Source organism: Trichomycterus rosablanca, chromosome 11 (assembly GCF_030014385.1).
Source record: "Trichomycterus rosablanca isolate fTriRos1 chromosome 11, fTriRos1.hap1, whole genome shotgun sequence".
Lineage (NCBI taxonomy): Eukaryota > Metazoa > Chordata > Actinopteri > Siluriformes > Trichomycteridae > Trichomycterus > Trichomycterus rosablanca.
Genome location: NC_085998.1, coordinates 6,883,998 through 6,900,677, shown reverse-complemented (window position 1 = coordinate 6,900,677; position 16,680 = coordinate 6,883,998). Strand labels below are relative to the sequence as shown.

Below are 16,680 nucleotides of genomic sequence, written 5' to 3'. Positions count from 1 at the left end.
TGTGGCGTCTGGTACAGACAGACAGACAGACAGATAGGCAGGAAGACAGACAGACAGATAGATAGACAGATAGACTGACAGACTGATAGATAGATAGACAGACAGACAGACAGACAGACAGGCAGATAGGCAGGAAGACAGACAGCCGGATAGATAGACAGATAGATAGATAGATAGATAGATAGATAGATAGATAGATAGATAGATAGATAGATAGACAGACAGACAGATAGATAGATAGATAGATAGATAGATAGATAGATAGATAGATAGATAGATAGATAGATAGATAGATAGATAGATAGATAGACAGACAGACAGACAGACAGACAGACAGACAGACAGACAGACAGACAGACAGGCAGGCAGATGGATAGACTGAAAGACGGATAGATAGATAGATAGATAGATAGATAGATAGATAGATAGATAGATAGATAGATAGATAGATAGATAGATAGATGGATAGACTGATGATAGATAGATGGATGGATGGATGGATGGATGGATGGATGGATGGATGGATGGATGGATGGATAGATAGATAGATAGATAGATAGACAGACAGACAGACAGACAGACAGACAGACAGATGTCTATGTACAGCACTGCATAGTCGCAAGCCAAAGTGCTAAATCCTGTCCACCTGGACACTGAAGCAATGGAGGAAGTTTGACTAGTCTGACAAATCATGTTTCTCTAAGATGGTTTAACTCTGAAAGAGATACACCAGGATGCACTGTAGGACGATCCTGCTCATACTGTACAGAAGTTGAAGGACCTGCTGATAACATCCTGGTACCAGATACCACAGGACACCTGTAAATGTGTTGTGAAGGCTCTGTCTGTAGAGTTTTGCAGTGACCCTAAAGATGTGGTAAACAAATCGAAAACTATTTATGACATCCTCAAATGTCCGAATGTTTCCCCTCCAGACCTGCACTCAGAATGTCTGAAAGTTCAATATCACACCATCAGTGCTGTGTGACGGCTGGAGAATTGGCGTGTGGGTTGGGGGGCTGATGTCAGAGCTCGACAGCCGCCGTGTTGTCAGGTATTCGACGTGACATTCGTTTAAAAAGTGACCTTTGTGAGGGCGAAAATCCAATATACCCTGAGTGTTGGGGATCGATGTGGCACGGCTGAATTTCCTCATTGAGCAACGCCATGACTCCGTCGCCAACCGCAAGCCGCCGGTGTAATTGAATTTTCCAAAGTGATCTGAGCTGTCGATCCATCAGTTTCAATCATTTAATAACTTGTGCAAATGGATGTTTAAGCAAGTTGAAGGGTGAAGTCAAAAAAGCCAGGAGTGAGATCAATCACAAACACATTCAATACCGTGTTCTTCAAATGTTGAGCAGAGTCTGAACAGGAGCTCCATCAATATTAAACTTTAATGTTACAATAACTGTCTAAATTTTATGACTTTATGTCCAAAAAATATTTATTGATGAATTAGGCAATAGCCTTTCAGTGTAGATGCACTTGTACATACTGACCACACTTTTTTTTAAAACATCATCTCAACTCTGAGATACTTTATTCTCTTGTGCACTTTTAAGACCTTTGTTGATTGCACAACACCTACCAGGCTGCAGACTAGCACATGCCTCCTACACATGTAAAGCAGCCAGGAGCATTTTTATTTGAGAGCCTTAGAGGAGTCATTGTTGCAACCTTATTCAGTTCACTGTCCATCAGACACGGCTGACTGTGTCTGTTCTGTGCTCTGCCAGTCCATGGGTACCACTCAAACACGAGACTCAAGTCTGACTGGTGGTGAGCTAAAGTAATAGACTAGTGCATTACTGGATGGAAAATCCATAGATAGACAGACAGACAGACCGATAGACGGACGGACGGACAGACAGATAGACATACAGATAGATAGATAGACAGACAAACAGAGATATATAGATGGACAGATAGATTGATAGATAGACAGACAGACAGACAGACAGACAGACAGACAGACAGACAGACAGACAGAGATAGATAGATAGATAGATAGATAGATAGATAGATAGATAGATAGATAGATAGATAGATAGATAGATAGATAGATAAATAGATATAATTTTATATAGAATTGGATGTCCAACAAGCTCAGACGTCCACTCACTACTGGCCAAAATTGTGTATATGAAGGTAGTTACGTTACATCTGTTAAAGCCATAATTGAATAGTTTGTTTGTATGGTTGTGTTAGCTGCCTAAAATTACCTATTGGTTTCACCTAGTTAGCTTCTGTTTTTTGCCGCATGAAATAAAATTGAGCTAAATCCAAATCCAATCAATTTCTATGTATTTATTTATTAATTAATTTACTTTTAATCCAACTAGAGAAATCATTAATTAGCTTAAACAAATCAGCTGTATCTAAATATCAAGTATTGTTATTCATTTTTCTTTTTGCTATAAAAAGTCTCATCATTATTGTAAATTTAATCTCAGATTCAACTGATTAATTTAGCAAAAGAACATATCTCAATCTGACAGGAGCTAAATGTAGCATAGCTTCTAGCATTAGCGTATCTGCAGGACTGCAGAAGTCATCAATTACAGCTGAAGTAACAGAGCGTTACCTCACCACCCTGTTTATTCACTCTAGCACTGTAATTAACCCAGCAACATAACATTTGTGCTAATGCAGCTAAGCTAACAGCCTATTTACACACCAAAGGAAGTCGGCAAGATGGAAGGTCATTCAAATCCTGATCATGATAAAGTTAGAGGCAGAGAAGTGAAAAATTAAACTAAATCTTGCAGACATGTGACAAATAACAAACCAGAAAAGTTGGGACGTTTGTAAAATGCAATAAAAAGAAGAATCTGTGATTTGTAATTACTCTCTAAAACCTTTTTTAACTGATAAAAGTAGAAAAGAAATACAAGCCAATCAACTTTTTGTAGTTTGTAAATATAAACAAATTAAGAATTTAATGCCTGCTACACACTCCAAAAAAGTTAGGACAAGGGCGTGTTTAGCACTGTGTTTCATCACGGTTTTGTGAACTTGAAACACTAATTGTTGGAGATTTGCAAGTGGATTGTTTCTCCTTTCTTGTTGATTTGAGATTTAAGCTACTCAAAAGTCTGTGGTTGCTGTCATTGGATTCTTGGAGTCAGATCTGGACTGCAGGCAGGCCAGTCAAGCAAACACACACGCACACACACACTGTGTGCAGAATGTGGCTTTTGCCCCTGATATTCTCTAGCTAAAATATCCAGGGACCTCCTGGGAAACGATGTTGCCTTGGTGGCAGCATGTGCATTAATACAAGTCATGCCGTGAACATTCTTGTACCCCATACCATAACAGATGATGCGTTTTGGACATTGGACTTTTCATCTTTGACTTAGAGTACCTACTGTCTGTTTTTTTCCTGAAAATACGCTAAAATGTGGACTCATCTGATCACAAATCATGTTTCCATTTTTCGGTCCATCTCAGATGAGCCCAGACCCAGAGAACTCGGCAGTGTTTCTGCATGGAATAGATGTTTGGCTTTCTTTTAGTGTAATCAAATTTCAGGTTGAATGTCCTGGTTCAGCGATGGACTGTCCCCCCGATTTTCTTCCCTAATCTAGTTGTATCCAATTACCCTGATTGCGTTACGCTTCACCTCCACCGATACAACCCTCCACTGCTGAATGAGGAGCTTCGCAACTGACACACGCCCCCTCCGACACGTGTGCAGTACCGACTGCCTCTTTTCACCTGTACGAGGCGAGTTCATATCCAGACCAGCCTTGTGCATAGAGATCCACAACTTGATCACATTAATCCCCAACTCTGCGCAGCCGCCTCAGTTATGAGGAACCCTGGTCTGGCTTACCAACCCTGAGTGAACAACAGGCAATCGTTGTTCATGTGGCCTCCCAGCCCAGCCGGATGGCAGAGCTGAGATTCGATACAATGTATTCAAAAGCCCAGCTCTTGTGTGCTAGCGTGTTTTACCGCTGCGCCACCTGAACGGCCCGGACTGTGTTAAGTGAAAACTTTTTTCTGAAGTACTCCTGAGCCCATGTGACTATTACAATTGTATGATGGTTTCTCATGCAATGTTGTTAGAGTTTGATGTTTACCCTACATTAACTGAGATTTTTTTCTGATTACTTGAATCTTTTTACTATCATGTACGGTAGATGGTGAAAGACCTATTTATTTAAAGTCTTGCATTGAGAAATGTTCTTTTTTAAATGACTGACAAAAGTTCACATTAGTCACCAGTAGTCCAATATCTGTTTTACTATCATAAAGTGGCTTTCCTTTCACTGTGCTTCAGATGGGTCTTAAAGCCAGTTTGATTTATTTCAGCATGTTCTTTATTCTCAGTTTATCTATAGACCAGCCTTCTTTTCATCACCAGCAAGTACCAAACAACAGTCATACTGCAAATCCATAATTCAAAACAAGTAAAGGTTACAAGTGTTGTGACTTTCACTAAATGACCCAAAGAAAACCTTCAAGATGTAAGACAAAACTTTGCCAATCTTTGACATCAGACTATGTTATCAAATAACAAAACATCAAACTCCAAACATGTTAAACTTTTAAAATCATTCTTCCCTCCCTACTTTATACTTAGATTACAGCTCCGTTATTTTAGCACCAGTTTATTTTCCATCGCAGAATTTACTGCAGCAGTTTTCCAGACGCGAAATTTTTTACTGTTTTTTTTTACTCAGTAACGGATGTTATTTAAAATGTAGCGAATTACAATTCTTAATACAAAACATACTTAAGTAAAAGTAAAATTACTGGTTGTAAAATCTACTTTAAAAAGTACAAGTAAAAAAACTACTCAATTACAGTAACTTTCCACCTCTGCATTTTAGCCCAGTGTTCCTGTAGATGTAACTGGATTTAAGTTCTGCACTAAAACAAGCTTAGTTCAATTTAAATAATTGAATTAGCTGACCAATTAAATTTGGTTAATTGAATAACCAAATGTATCTTATAAAACTCTGGATCTAGACTAGAAGGAACAAAAGAAAGAGAAAGATAAAGAGCGAGATCACCTGGTCCAGCTCTAATGTCGAGCGGAGTCATTTTCCGGTGTAAATTCAGCCGTCTATATGACCGAAAGAGATGCGCTTCTTCCAGACAGGCCTGTTTGTCCTCCCGCTGTTTTTGGTGGAAATGAGGCAGCCCAAGGCCCGTAGGTGGTCTTCCATCACATTCAGCTCGTCGCTAATGGAGTCGGAGCCGAGTACATTCAGTATAATTCAGCCTTTTGTTTGAGGAAAGCGGTTAGCCCCAACAGTGGAAGGTCGACTACGAACGGCGCGGCGTAATGTGGAAATATGAGAGCCATTTCGGTGCTATGAAAATTTGTTCTCGTTGCCGTAGAGGCCAATAGCTTTCAAGACAAATGAACCGTCCACAATTTAATGAACAAGTAGAGCGAGACCGGGAGTCCTGTCCAGGTCTTTATGAACATTTTAGGTTCTTTATAAAAGTGCCACACTGTTGCATAAGTTCAATTGATTCTATATGAATAAACTTTGCTTTATGAGCAGCTGAGCCTGAAAAACAAAAGCAGCAGTCAAAAGTTTACATACACTCATAAAGGATATACACTGAAATGCCAGTAAATCCACGAGCATGCGGAAATATTCTGTAGGCAATGAACACCATACTTCCTGCAGAATGGTCCACAATTCTGTTGTATTCCGAGGTGTAGGACTTCTGTGTTCCACAGCGCGTTGCATGGCATCCCAGATGTGTTCGATAACACTTAGGTGGGAATGGCAAAACCCCAAACTCAGATGAGTGTTCCTCTAATCATAATTTGGCGTCTCTTGACGTGTGTGGCGACTATTGTCTTGTTGTAAGAGGCCAAACCCATCAACATGAATGCAGGACATGAACGGGTGTTACTTGTCAGAAAGGAGGCACACACTGGGGTAACAGGGGTCATATGGGATGCCAGCTAAACAAACCCCGTACCATTATGGAGCCACCATCAGCCACTACTGTCCACTGTAGTAACAGTTGTGTTGCTGGAGTCAATCCCAGCTTTTTATTGGGCACAAGGCACACAGTAACACCCTCAATGGGGCACCAATCCATTGCAGGGCAGACACACATACATACACACATCCAATCACCTATAGGGCAATTCGACCTGACTGCATGTTTTTGGACTGTGGGAGGAAACCGGAGCTCCTGGAAGAAACCCACACAGACAAGGGGAGAACATGCAAACTCCACACAGAAAGGACCCGGACCTCCCCGCCTGGGGATCGAACCCAGGACCTTCTTGCTGTGAGACAACAGTGCTACCCACCGAGCCGCCGTGCCACCCCGGTCTGAGATCTGTATTTCAATTTTAGCAGTGCTATCAGCCAGACAGACATCTACACAGACATGATTGGCTGTCTGGGAAGATGGTTAAGGCCCTAAGAAAGAACTAGCACCGAGTATTGCTGCCATGCAGCTAGCGTATCCTGCCGCGACCCTGACTAGGAGAAAGCAGATAATGAAAATGTAGTGAAAATGAAAATATAATTTTACTTTGGGTCATGGGTTTCCTAATACCTTATTAGTGATTGTCGTTGATCATGTGATCAGCATGGTGATGTAACGCTTGCTTGACTGTGGACAGTGTGATCTTTGTTCAAGATAGCATTCATTATGTGGACAGATCCTCATGAGCTTGTCGGACATTACATTTCAAAACTATAGGCATTAATATGATTATCTCCTAGGATTTCAAGTGGAGGCTTTCTACTAGAGTTTGAGGTGTTTTCCTGTGGGGATTTGTGCACATTTAGTCAAAAAAGCACTTGTGGAACAGGGAAAGGTTAGATTTCAATTCCAAATGATTGAAGACCTTCCTCAACAAACTCCAGGACATGCAAATTCTGCACAGAAAGGACCCGGACCGCCCCGCCTGGGGATCGGAGCCAGGACCTTCTTGCTGTGAGGCGACAGTGCTACCCACTGAGCCACCGTGCCACTCTGGCTGAAACTCATAATCTCATTTAATAGAAGGAGTGTTTACGCACTTTTGGACATACAGAGTTGAGTAGACTGTTTAAAAAAACTAAAAGCATCAGTGGAAACAGACTTTGCAACACTGTGTCAATTTCAACTTCCAAACAAAGGTTTGCAGTGAGGGGCGTCCTGGTGGCGCAGTGGGATATTCCGTTAGTACAGCAGCGCCGAGATTCTGAACTCCTATCTAGCAGGCATAATTGGCAGTGCCTGCAGCAGACACGGTTCTGACTATGACTATGTGGGTGGGGTCTTCAAACGCTGTGTAAGGACCCTGATTGGCAGATAGAGAGGCACATGTGCAGAGTGCATGGGTGAAAAAGGGTTCCGTTAAGGGCTGTGCACGGGTCGGAGGAAAAGTGAGCAGCAATATACCCACCTCGAATGCAATCAGGGATCCCCCAGCAGTGGAAGACAAATTGACTACATTAAATCAGGAGAAAATCTGAGAAAATGCGTAAATAAAATAGAAAAAAAGAAGTTTGCAGTGAGATCCTGGTGCAGAAAAAAAGAAAGCAAACATGCATGCTAGTTTAGAAACAAAATGAGCTAAACTATCTGCTTTAATAAGCAGAGTAAAAAGTGTAAAAAGTGCTTTTAAATTAGCTCCAAAGTGCAGCTTCACGTCTTCGAAACGATAAACCCTACTGTTGTTTGGTGATGACAGGTTCGGAACATGCTTTACTGTTAGCACCTGAAAGCCTGTTAGTGCTTGTTAGCATGTTACACATGTTGCTCAGCGAGCCATTATCAGTTTCTTCGCGTCTCCGTCCCTGGTTGTTTTTAAGGAGCAAAGTGTGGATCGCCATCTCGCATCCCTGCACCATTAACACTGAGCCGTGCGAACACACAGAGGAGTGTACGCTCAGGCTAACTGTGAGCTTTAAGTGCTAAAAGACAACACACACACACACACCATGATGTTTTGGCTGAGGTGTTTTCAATTCTTAGCAAAAAACTTAGCAAACTGATGCTCTACATCATAAAAAGAGATAATCACAAAATAAATCAGGTGACCAAAATAAAGGAAACAATAAAAAATTAAAGACACAAAAACATCTGCAGTCGCAGCGGAGAAAGTGGACAGAACAGAGACAGAGCAGAAGCAGAGCACAAGGCTCTTCTTGACGTCTGCGACAACCCAGTTCTCGGAAAAAAAGGAACAATAGGGAACCACCAAAACTGGCCAAGATCATCAAACAATTGAGGATGAGGTATTGGGCCTCCTCTTTGTGAGGCTCAAAGAGAAGTTCCCAGAAAAAAATTTGCATACTGGCATCACACACCAGTGGAAAATCGGACCGTACCGAGCAGTCCGAGATTACAGCTTGAGAGAAAAGCAAGTGTGTCAACAAAGATAAGGTGAAACCGTAACATATAGAAGAACTTCCACCTGGAGCGAATTAACGGCCACAATGCACAGATGATTGTCAATTAAAAAGAACCAAGATCAATCATCTGTGCCTCTGTGCTCCCTCTGCCAACAAAAATGGAAATGCAGAAGGACTTTTGGTTAGACTGTATAACCAAACTAGCAGTGGACTGTATAACCAAAATAGCAGTGATCAATCATCTGCGTCTCTGTGCTCCCTCTGCCAACCAAAATGGAAATGCAGAAGGACACGACTCCACCGGCCGACCAAAATGGAAATGCAGAAGGACACAACTCCACCGGAGTCCTTCTGCATTTCCACTTTGGTCGGCAGAGGGAGCACGGCGGCGCAGATGATTGACCACTGCTTAGCTCATCCAGCAGCCTGCGACACCTTAAAAAAAAAAGAAGCTGAGACAGGGTTAGTTTAAAACTCAGAAGCTCCAGCACTCCTATATAGAACACTTAGCTACATTTACTAGCCTATTTAATGAGTCTACGAATTCACTAGCCATTATATTTGCTTGTTTTTGCTAGCTTTAGCAAACAGGCCCATATAAAAGCAGTTAAAGCAAAACACATACTGTACACATGCAGAAAGTCCATCTTTACATTTTTTCGTCCAAAGTGACTTGTGGAGTACTGTGACAGTATACAGTCTAATCAATTGAGGATTAAGGGCCTTGCTCAAGGGCCCAACAGTGACAACCTGGCAGTGGTGGAGCTTGAACCAGCGACCTTTTGATTACTAGTCCAGTACTCTAACCACTAGGCTATAGCTTTTGTATATAAACAGGTAGTTATTTCTTCTTCAGTCATCTCTGGAAGGTGAAGTGGGGCACAGTGTGGGATCCAGACCGGGTCCTGGGCCCTGGGTTCGAGGGTTCTGTATGAATAAAATACTCTCTGTTTCTCTTCCCATGTTGTTTGTTACAGAGACAAGATCCAGTGGCGTGGGATTCAGCTTTTGCTGATGCATCTCGAGATGTACTGAATATCCGTTACACCCTGCTGCCGTACCTCTACACACTCATGTTCGAGGCTCACGCCGAGGGCAGCACCGTCGTCCGACCCATGCTGCACGAGTGAGTGTCCGATCAGCTGTATCAAAATAAAATGAGTTCAAGTGATTGAGCTTTTTAATAATGTGATATTTAAATATGTAAATACACAGATTATGCATAACATTATGACCACCTCCTTGTTTCTACACTCACTATTCATGTTATCAGCTCCACTTACCATATAGAAGCACTTTGTAGTCTACTGTACAATTACTGACTGTAGTCCATCTGTTTCTCTACATACTGTTTTAACCTGCTTTTACCCTGTTCCACAGGACCACCACGGAGCAGGTATTATTTAGGTGGTGGACCATTCTCACCACTGCAGTGACACTGACATGGTGGTGGTGTGTTAGTGTGTGTTGTGCTGGTATGAGTGGATCAGACACAGCAGCGCTGCTGGAGTTTTTAAATACCGTGTCCACTCACTGTCCACTCAATTAGCCACTCCTACCTAGTTGGTCCATCTTGTAGATGTAAAGTCAGATACAATCGCTCATCTATTGCTGCTGTTTGAGTTCTAGACCTTCATCAGTGGTCACAGGACGCTGCCTACGGGGCGCTGTTGGCTGGATATTTTTGGTTGGTGGACCATTCTCAGTCCAGCAGTGACAGTGCTGCTGTGTCTGATCCACTCATACCAGCACAACACACACTAACACACCACCACCATGTCAGTGAAACTGCAGTGCTGAGAATGATCCACCATCTAAATAATACCTACTCTGTAGTGGTCCTGTGGGGGTCCTGACCATTGAAGAACAGGGTGAAAGGGGGCTAACAAAGCATGCAGAGAAACAGATGGACTACAGTCAGTAATTGTAGAACTACAGAGTGCTTCTATATGGTAAGTGGAGCTGATAAAATGGACAGTGAGTGTAGAAACAAGGAGGTGGTTTTAATGTTATGGTTGATCGGTGTATGACAAATAAAGGCGTTCTATGTAAACTAATCCTGAGGCAATAAGTACAACAGGTAAACTAGAATGATCTAAACAATCAAGCTGCTCCAGCAAATAAAGTTCTTGGCAGAAAACTGCTTATACAGTGTATGGACAAAATTATTGGAGCTTTTCTATTAATTACTGAACTCATATGTGTCAGCCACAACAAATGCTAACAGGCGTAATAAAATAAGTAGTTTAGGGAAGGTCCTTTCCTATTTCAGCATGACTGTGCCCCTGTGCACAAAGCAAGATCTATATAGACATGAAGAAAAGCTCGATTTAAAGAAACTCCAGTGACCTGCACAGAGTCCTGACCTCAGCCCTACTGAACAGTTCTGGAATGAACTGGAACATTAACTGAGGAATTGCTGACCATACAAATTCTCTTTTGGAATGGGCACAAATTCCCACATGCATACTTCAAAGTCTTGTGAGAAGCCTTCTCAGAAGAGTGCTGACTGTTCTAGCTGAAACGATCAAATAAAGGTCACTCTGTTGTTTGAAATGAATTGTTAAACAGGCTCATGGTCAGATACGTGTCCAAATACTTTTGGTCATATCATGTACATTGATCAGAGCTCAATTATTTAATTAGTTTAGATGCAACTTGCGGCAGCTTTAACAAATTGAACATAATACTGTATCAGGTGGAGAAAAGTGTTGAGTAGCCAGAGGTGGCTCAGTGGTGTAGATACTGGTCTGATAATCAGAAGGTTGCTTGTTCAATCCCCATCACAATTCCAAGTTTTCATCATTTGGCCCCTGAGCAAGGCCCTTAACCCTAAACTGCTTGCACTGTATTTTGTCATACTTGTAAGTTGCTTGTAAGGAGCAGATCACAGATGATTGTGTTTGTGTTGCAGGTTTGTGAATGACAGAGTGACATGGGACATTTACAAACAGTTCTTGTGGGGTCCAGCACTGCTCATTACTCCTGTTATGGATATGGTAAAACACACACACACACACACACACACACACACAATAAACAATCAATAATCAAGCAAATAGAGCAGCAGCCCAAAGCTGGGTTTGAACCTGGGTGGTGGGGATTCAAAGCCAATCACTCAGCCAGCTGTATCAGATCAGGAAGACACACCAAAACCCAAGTGCGCTGAGAAAGACTAAAAAAATCCAAAAGCCGAAATAAAAGCAAGAAAAAGAATAGAAAAAAAGAGAAGTTTTTGACACAAAATAAAACAAACATCACCAGCTACTCAGTCCACCACAGGTTACATCCAAAATGCTTTCTGACAAGAAAAAAGGGAATCATGGGTATCAGTTTGGACACGGATAGCAACCAGATTAGCAGAAGTGGCCACAATGACTATAGAGAACAAAAAAAAATACAACTACACCATCTAAAAAATAGTGGAATAAATTTCGGTTTTCTTCCCACAGTTCAAAACATGCAGTCAGGTTAATTGGAGATACAAAATTGTCTTAGGTGTGTTTGCCCTGTGATGGAGTGGCAACCTGAAATCCAGAAGCAGAAATAAAAGCAGGAAAGAAAGGAGAAAGTTTGTGACAAAATAAAAAGAACATTTTGGTGCAACCTCACCAGCTACTAATAGTGCTTTTACACCAAAGGAACCCTGGTTCTTGAACCGGTTCTGTTCAGGTTTCTTCGAACCTTGGTGTTTTGTAGAGAACTGACCCCCGTTTCCACCAGTTTTTGGGAACCAGGCCTGCGTCATCAACGGTGGGCGTTACACAACAAAAGTAAAGATTAACATGATGGTTGAGATGTAGATTATGTGCAAGCATTTGTGCTGTTGTTACAGATGTTCGTTTTTATGCTAAAAGCATCAAAGCTCAACTATCAGTGATGCGAAGACGTAGACGTTTGTCACAGTTGTTGTTTTCTTTAGTTCATTGACGTGAGAACAAGACGTGAGCGCTCGACTTGAGCGATAAAACATCACTAAAGTTCCACGACACGAACAAACATCTGTGTGAAATAACCATCAAATCCAGTATAAAAGCTCCACATGTATCTGTGTTTAGCTGGATTTACTTCACATGTGGTGGTTCTGCAGCTCGGGGTTCTGAGTCCGCTTCTCTCGAGAGTCGGAAAAAGCTTAACGTAAATAAAGTGTAACGTGGCTGAATGTACTAAAAGTACGACACAGTAACACTAAACTTCTCTGTTTGTACTGGTTATAAGCGCTCTGTACTGGTTATAAGTGATCTGTACTGCCCAAATTCATCGGCCATTGTTTTAGTACAACAAGCCACGTTACGCTTTATTTTTCACGTTAAGAGTTTTTTGTACTGTCCGGGTCACTTTTACCACGTCATATCACACAGTTCATCTTTTCATTTCTTCATCAGTGAATATCAGCGGCAAACTGGCTCAAAATGTAATCAGGTGAACTTTAAAAGATGAAAGGGGTTTAAATTCTATATAATGTTATAATGTCTCATGTGAAAAGAACCCACACCCACAGATGTTGTCACGGATTGCACTAAAAAACCAAGTATTCTGTGGTGCCAGATTAGAATGCTAGTTCGCTGTCTGGAACCTCTTTTTTTTCGGTGGAAACACACGGAACCGGTTCTAAATCAAATTCACAAACTGGAACAGAGCCGGATCCGCGTCAGTGGAAAAGGGGTATCAGTGTGTTTGCTCTGTGATGGAGTGGCGACCTGTCCAGAGTGTTTTCTCCTTTTCATCCAGTGAACTGCACCCACCACAACCCTGATCAGGATAAAGCCGTGGTAAAACAGACAATGAATGAATGAATGAACTATTTATTTGTGCAAAGCTACAATAGTTGATTATTTGATTATCAGTACTGTGCTGATTGCATTTTCTTATTGTTTGCGATGTTGTTCTTTTAATTATTGATGTATTATTTATTAATTTATTTATTTATTTAACTTTTTTAGGGACAGACTGAGGTTAGAGGCTACGTCCCAAATGCTCGCTGGTATGATTACCACACGGTATGTGAACCTGCACCACACTGCCTCTTTATCTCACCACATGTACCACTTCATGTAAAGCTTCCAGTGTTTCAAGTTTCTCTCAGTAAAAATCTGCTGCTTTATTTACGTTTCATTACGTTAGAATACGTTTTTGCTCATGAGTGAGGATGAATGATCCACTGTGGCCACACCTAACAGAGGGAGCTTTAAAAAAAAAAAAAAACTTTCATTCTGTGTTACTCAGATTGTTTGTGATGTATAATTAAAAAAAAGAACAATAAGGTTCAAATATTTTGTACCCACACTGTACATGTGTATAATGTGTATATAAAAGCATGCTAATCATTTTGGTATTTTACCATTCAGGCAGTGAAGGTGAGTGTGAGGGGCGAGTTCATCACCATGCACACCCCACTCGAACACATCAACCTCCATGTAAGAGGAGGATTTATTCTACCATGGCAGAAACCAGAGAACAACACCTTCTACAGGTAGGAACCTGTCACCCTCTTTCATCTCAATCCCTAAACATAAACAATGATATTAACATCTACACTCGTTTACACTGTTGTTTACACTGTTATTTACACTGTTGTTTACAATGTTCTTGTTTGTGCTGTGGTTTACACTGTAGTTAACACTGTAGTTTACACTGTGGTTTACACTTTTGTTTACAATGTGGTTTACACTGCTGTTTACACTGTGTTTTACACTTTTGTTTAAACTGTATTTTACACTGTAGTTTAAACTGTAGTTTACACAGTCATTTACACCCGTGGTTAACGCTGTGGTTTACACAGTCATAAACATGGTTGTTCACACTGTGGTTTACATTGTTGTTTACACTGTTGTTTACACTGTAGTTTACACTGTAGTTTACGCTGCTGTTTATACTGTTGCTTACATTGTTGTTTACACTGTGGTTTACACTTTTGTTTACAATGTGGTTTACACTGCTATTTACACTGTATTTTACACTTTTGTTTAAACTGTAGTTTACACTGTACTGTGGTATGCACAGTCATTTACACTGTAGTTTACACTGTGGTTTATACTGTTGTTTACACTGTGGGTTACATTGTAGTTTGCATTTAAAAAATAATTCGTGTTTACATATAACTGTAAATGTATTTATTTATTTGTGTGTGTGTGTGTGTGTGTGTGTGTGTTTGTGTGTGTGTGTGTGTGTGTGTGTGTAGTCGTAATAATCCTATGGGTCTGATTGTTGCTCTGGATGATGACGGAACAGCTAAAGGTTCTTTGTTCTGGGATGATGGAGAAGGAATCGGTGAGGATTTTTACTAGTGCACCCTAAACTATCTATCATCTATCTATCTATCCGTCCGTCTGTCCATCAATCCATCCATCCAAAAATCTACACCTTTAAGTTTTTATTGTTGTAATGAATGTTTGTGTTTCTGTAGATACTTATGAGAAGAAACAGTATCTCCTCACAACCTTCAGTGTCGACAAGGTACAGAATCACTCACTCACTCACTCATTTACTCATTCACTAACTCACTCACTCACTTCCTTACTCACTCACTCATTTACTCATTCACTCACTCACTCACTCACTCACTTCCTTACTCACTCATTTACTCACTTACTCATTCACTCACTTTCCCCCTTACTCACTCACTCACTCACTAACTCACTCATTTACTCATTCACTCACTCACTCACTCACTCACTCACTTCCTTACTCACTCACTCATTTACTCACTTACTCATTCACTCACTTTCCCCCTTACTCACTCACTCACTCACTAACTCACTCATTCACTCACTCACTCATTTACTCACTTACTCATTCACTCACTTTCCCCCTTACTCACTCACTCATTCACTCACTCACTCACTCATTTACTCACTTACTCATTCACTCACCCCCTTACTCACTCACTCATTCACTCACTCACTCACTCACTCATTTACTCACTCATTCACTCACTCATTCACTGTCACTTACTCATTCATTTACTCACTCACTCCCACCCATTCACTCACTCACCCATTCACTCACCCATTCACTCACTCACCCATTCACTCACCCATTCACTCACTCATTCACTCACCAATTCACTCACTCACCCATTCACTCACTCATTCACTCACCCATTCACTCACTCACTCACTCACCCATTCACTCACCCATTCACTCACTCATTCACTCACCCATTTACTCACTCACTCACCCATTCACTCACTCATTCACTCACCCATTCACTCACTCACCCATTCACTCACCCATTCACTCACTCATTTACTCACCCATTCACTCACTCACCCATTCACTCACCCATTCACTCACCCATTCACTCACCCATTCACTCACTCATTTACTCACCCATTCACTCACTCACCCATTCACTCACCCATTCACTCACCCATTCACTCACCCATTCACTCACTCACTCACCCATTCACTCACCCATTCACTCACTGACTCAATTTTTGTTTCTCTGTGACTTTTACCTTTAGACAGTTTTTTCCTGAAATCTATTTGAAAGGTTTTGATGTGTTTATTTATTTTCAGAACATGCTGTCAAACTCTGTGATACTGAACGGTTTGGCTCCAGCTGATCAGCTCACGCTCGGTGTTGTGAAAGTTTGGGGTGCTGGGAGTCTCCCCATCATTAGAGTTACCATGACGACAGGAGAAACTGAGAGACCTGTGCCTTTTAACTACACTCAGTCAACAGAGGTGAGATACAGATTACAATATTATTATTCTATTTATTATTCTATTTATTTGTTTAATTTTTATTTGTGTGTGTAAATTATAACTAACATTTAGCATAATTTGTTTTCTTCTGTATTTTAGGAGCTGATCATCGACCCTACAGCTTTCTCACACCCGATCTCAGAAGTCTTCTCCATCAGCTGGAGCTGAGTGGCGGAAAAAAATCACCAAATACAACAAACAAATCCACTCACAACTTCTGTTGATGTAAACTTAAAGCTGTGTTTAAATGGACGATGTAAATTGATTTTTGCTTGATTAATTTAACAGACACAAACACGAAATAAACTTGTACATGAACGTCCCCTTGTTGAGGCTTTATTATACATCCTGTGAACTACAGTGGGTCACCTGGGGTCAATCGTTGCTTACAGTCATTGTCTAAAAGGTTTAGTGTGAAGGAACCTCAGTGGGCTGAACAAAGCCCTGACCTCAACCCTAATAAACATCTGGGTTAAAATAGAACCTTAGCTGGAAGATGTGAGGGACTCATATCTTCATGGTTTCAGAGTGTGATGTTATCATGATTAGTCAAAAAAAAAACAAGGCTTAGTACAAGAGCAACAGCAAGAACAAGTCAATGTTTATCACTTTGCTAAAACACTACACAAGC

The 16,680-nt window shown here is 41.1% G+C and overlaps 1 protein-coding gene across 1 annotated transcript in view; it reads left to right on the top strand.

Moving 5' to 3' along the window:
• si (sucrase-isomaltase) overlaps positions 1-16,371 on the top strand; it is an 82,449-nt gene extending 66,078 nt beyond the window's left edge. The window contains exons 40-47 of the mRNA XM_063004399.1: positions 9,317-9,465; positions 11,254-11,338; positions 13,283-13,339; positions 13,688-13,812; positions 14,521-14,609; positions 14,746-14,795; positions 15,861-16,028; positions 16,149-16,371. Of these exons, the coding sequence (XP_062860469.1) occupies positions 9,317-9,465; positions 11,254-11,338; positions 13,283-13,339; positions 13,688-13,812; positions 14,521-14,609; positions 14,746-14,795; positions 15,861-16,028; positions 16,149-16,217 (792 nt within the window). The 3' untranslated portion in view covers positions 16,218-16,371. The remainder of the gene's footprint in view (positions 1-9,316; positions 9,466-11,253; positions 11,339-13,282; positions 13,340-13,687; positions 13,813-14,520; positions 14,610-14,745; positions 14,796-15,860; positions 16,029-16,148) is intronic.
• Positions 16,372-16,680: the final 309 nt, after the last annotated feature.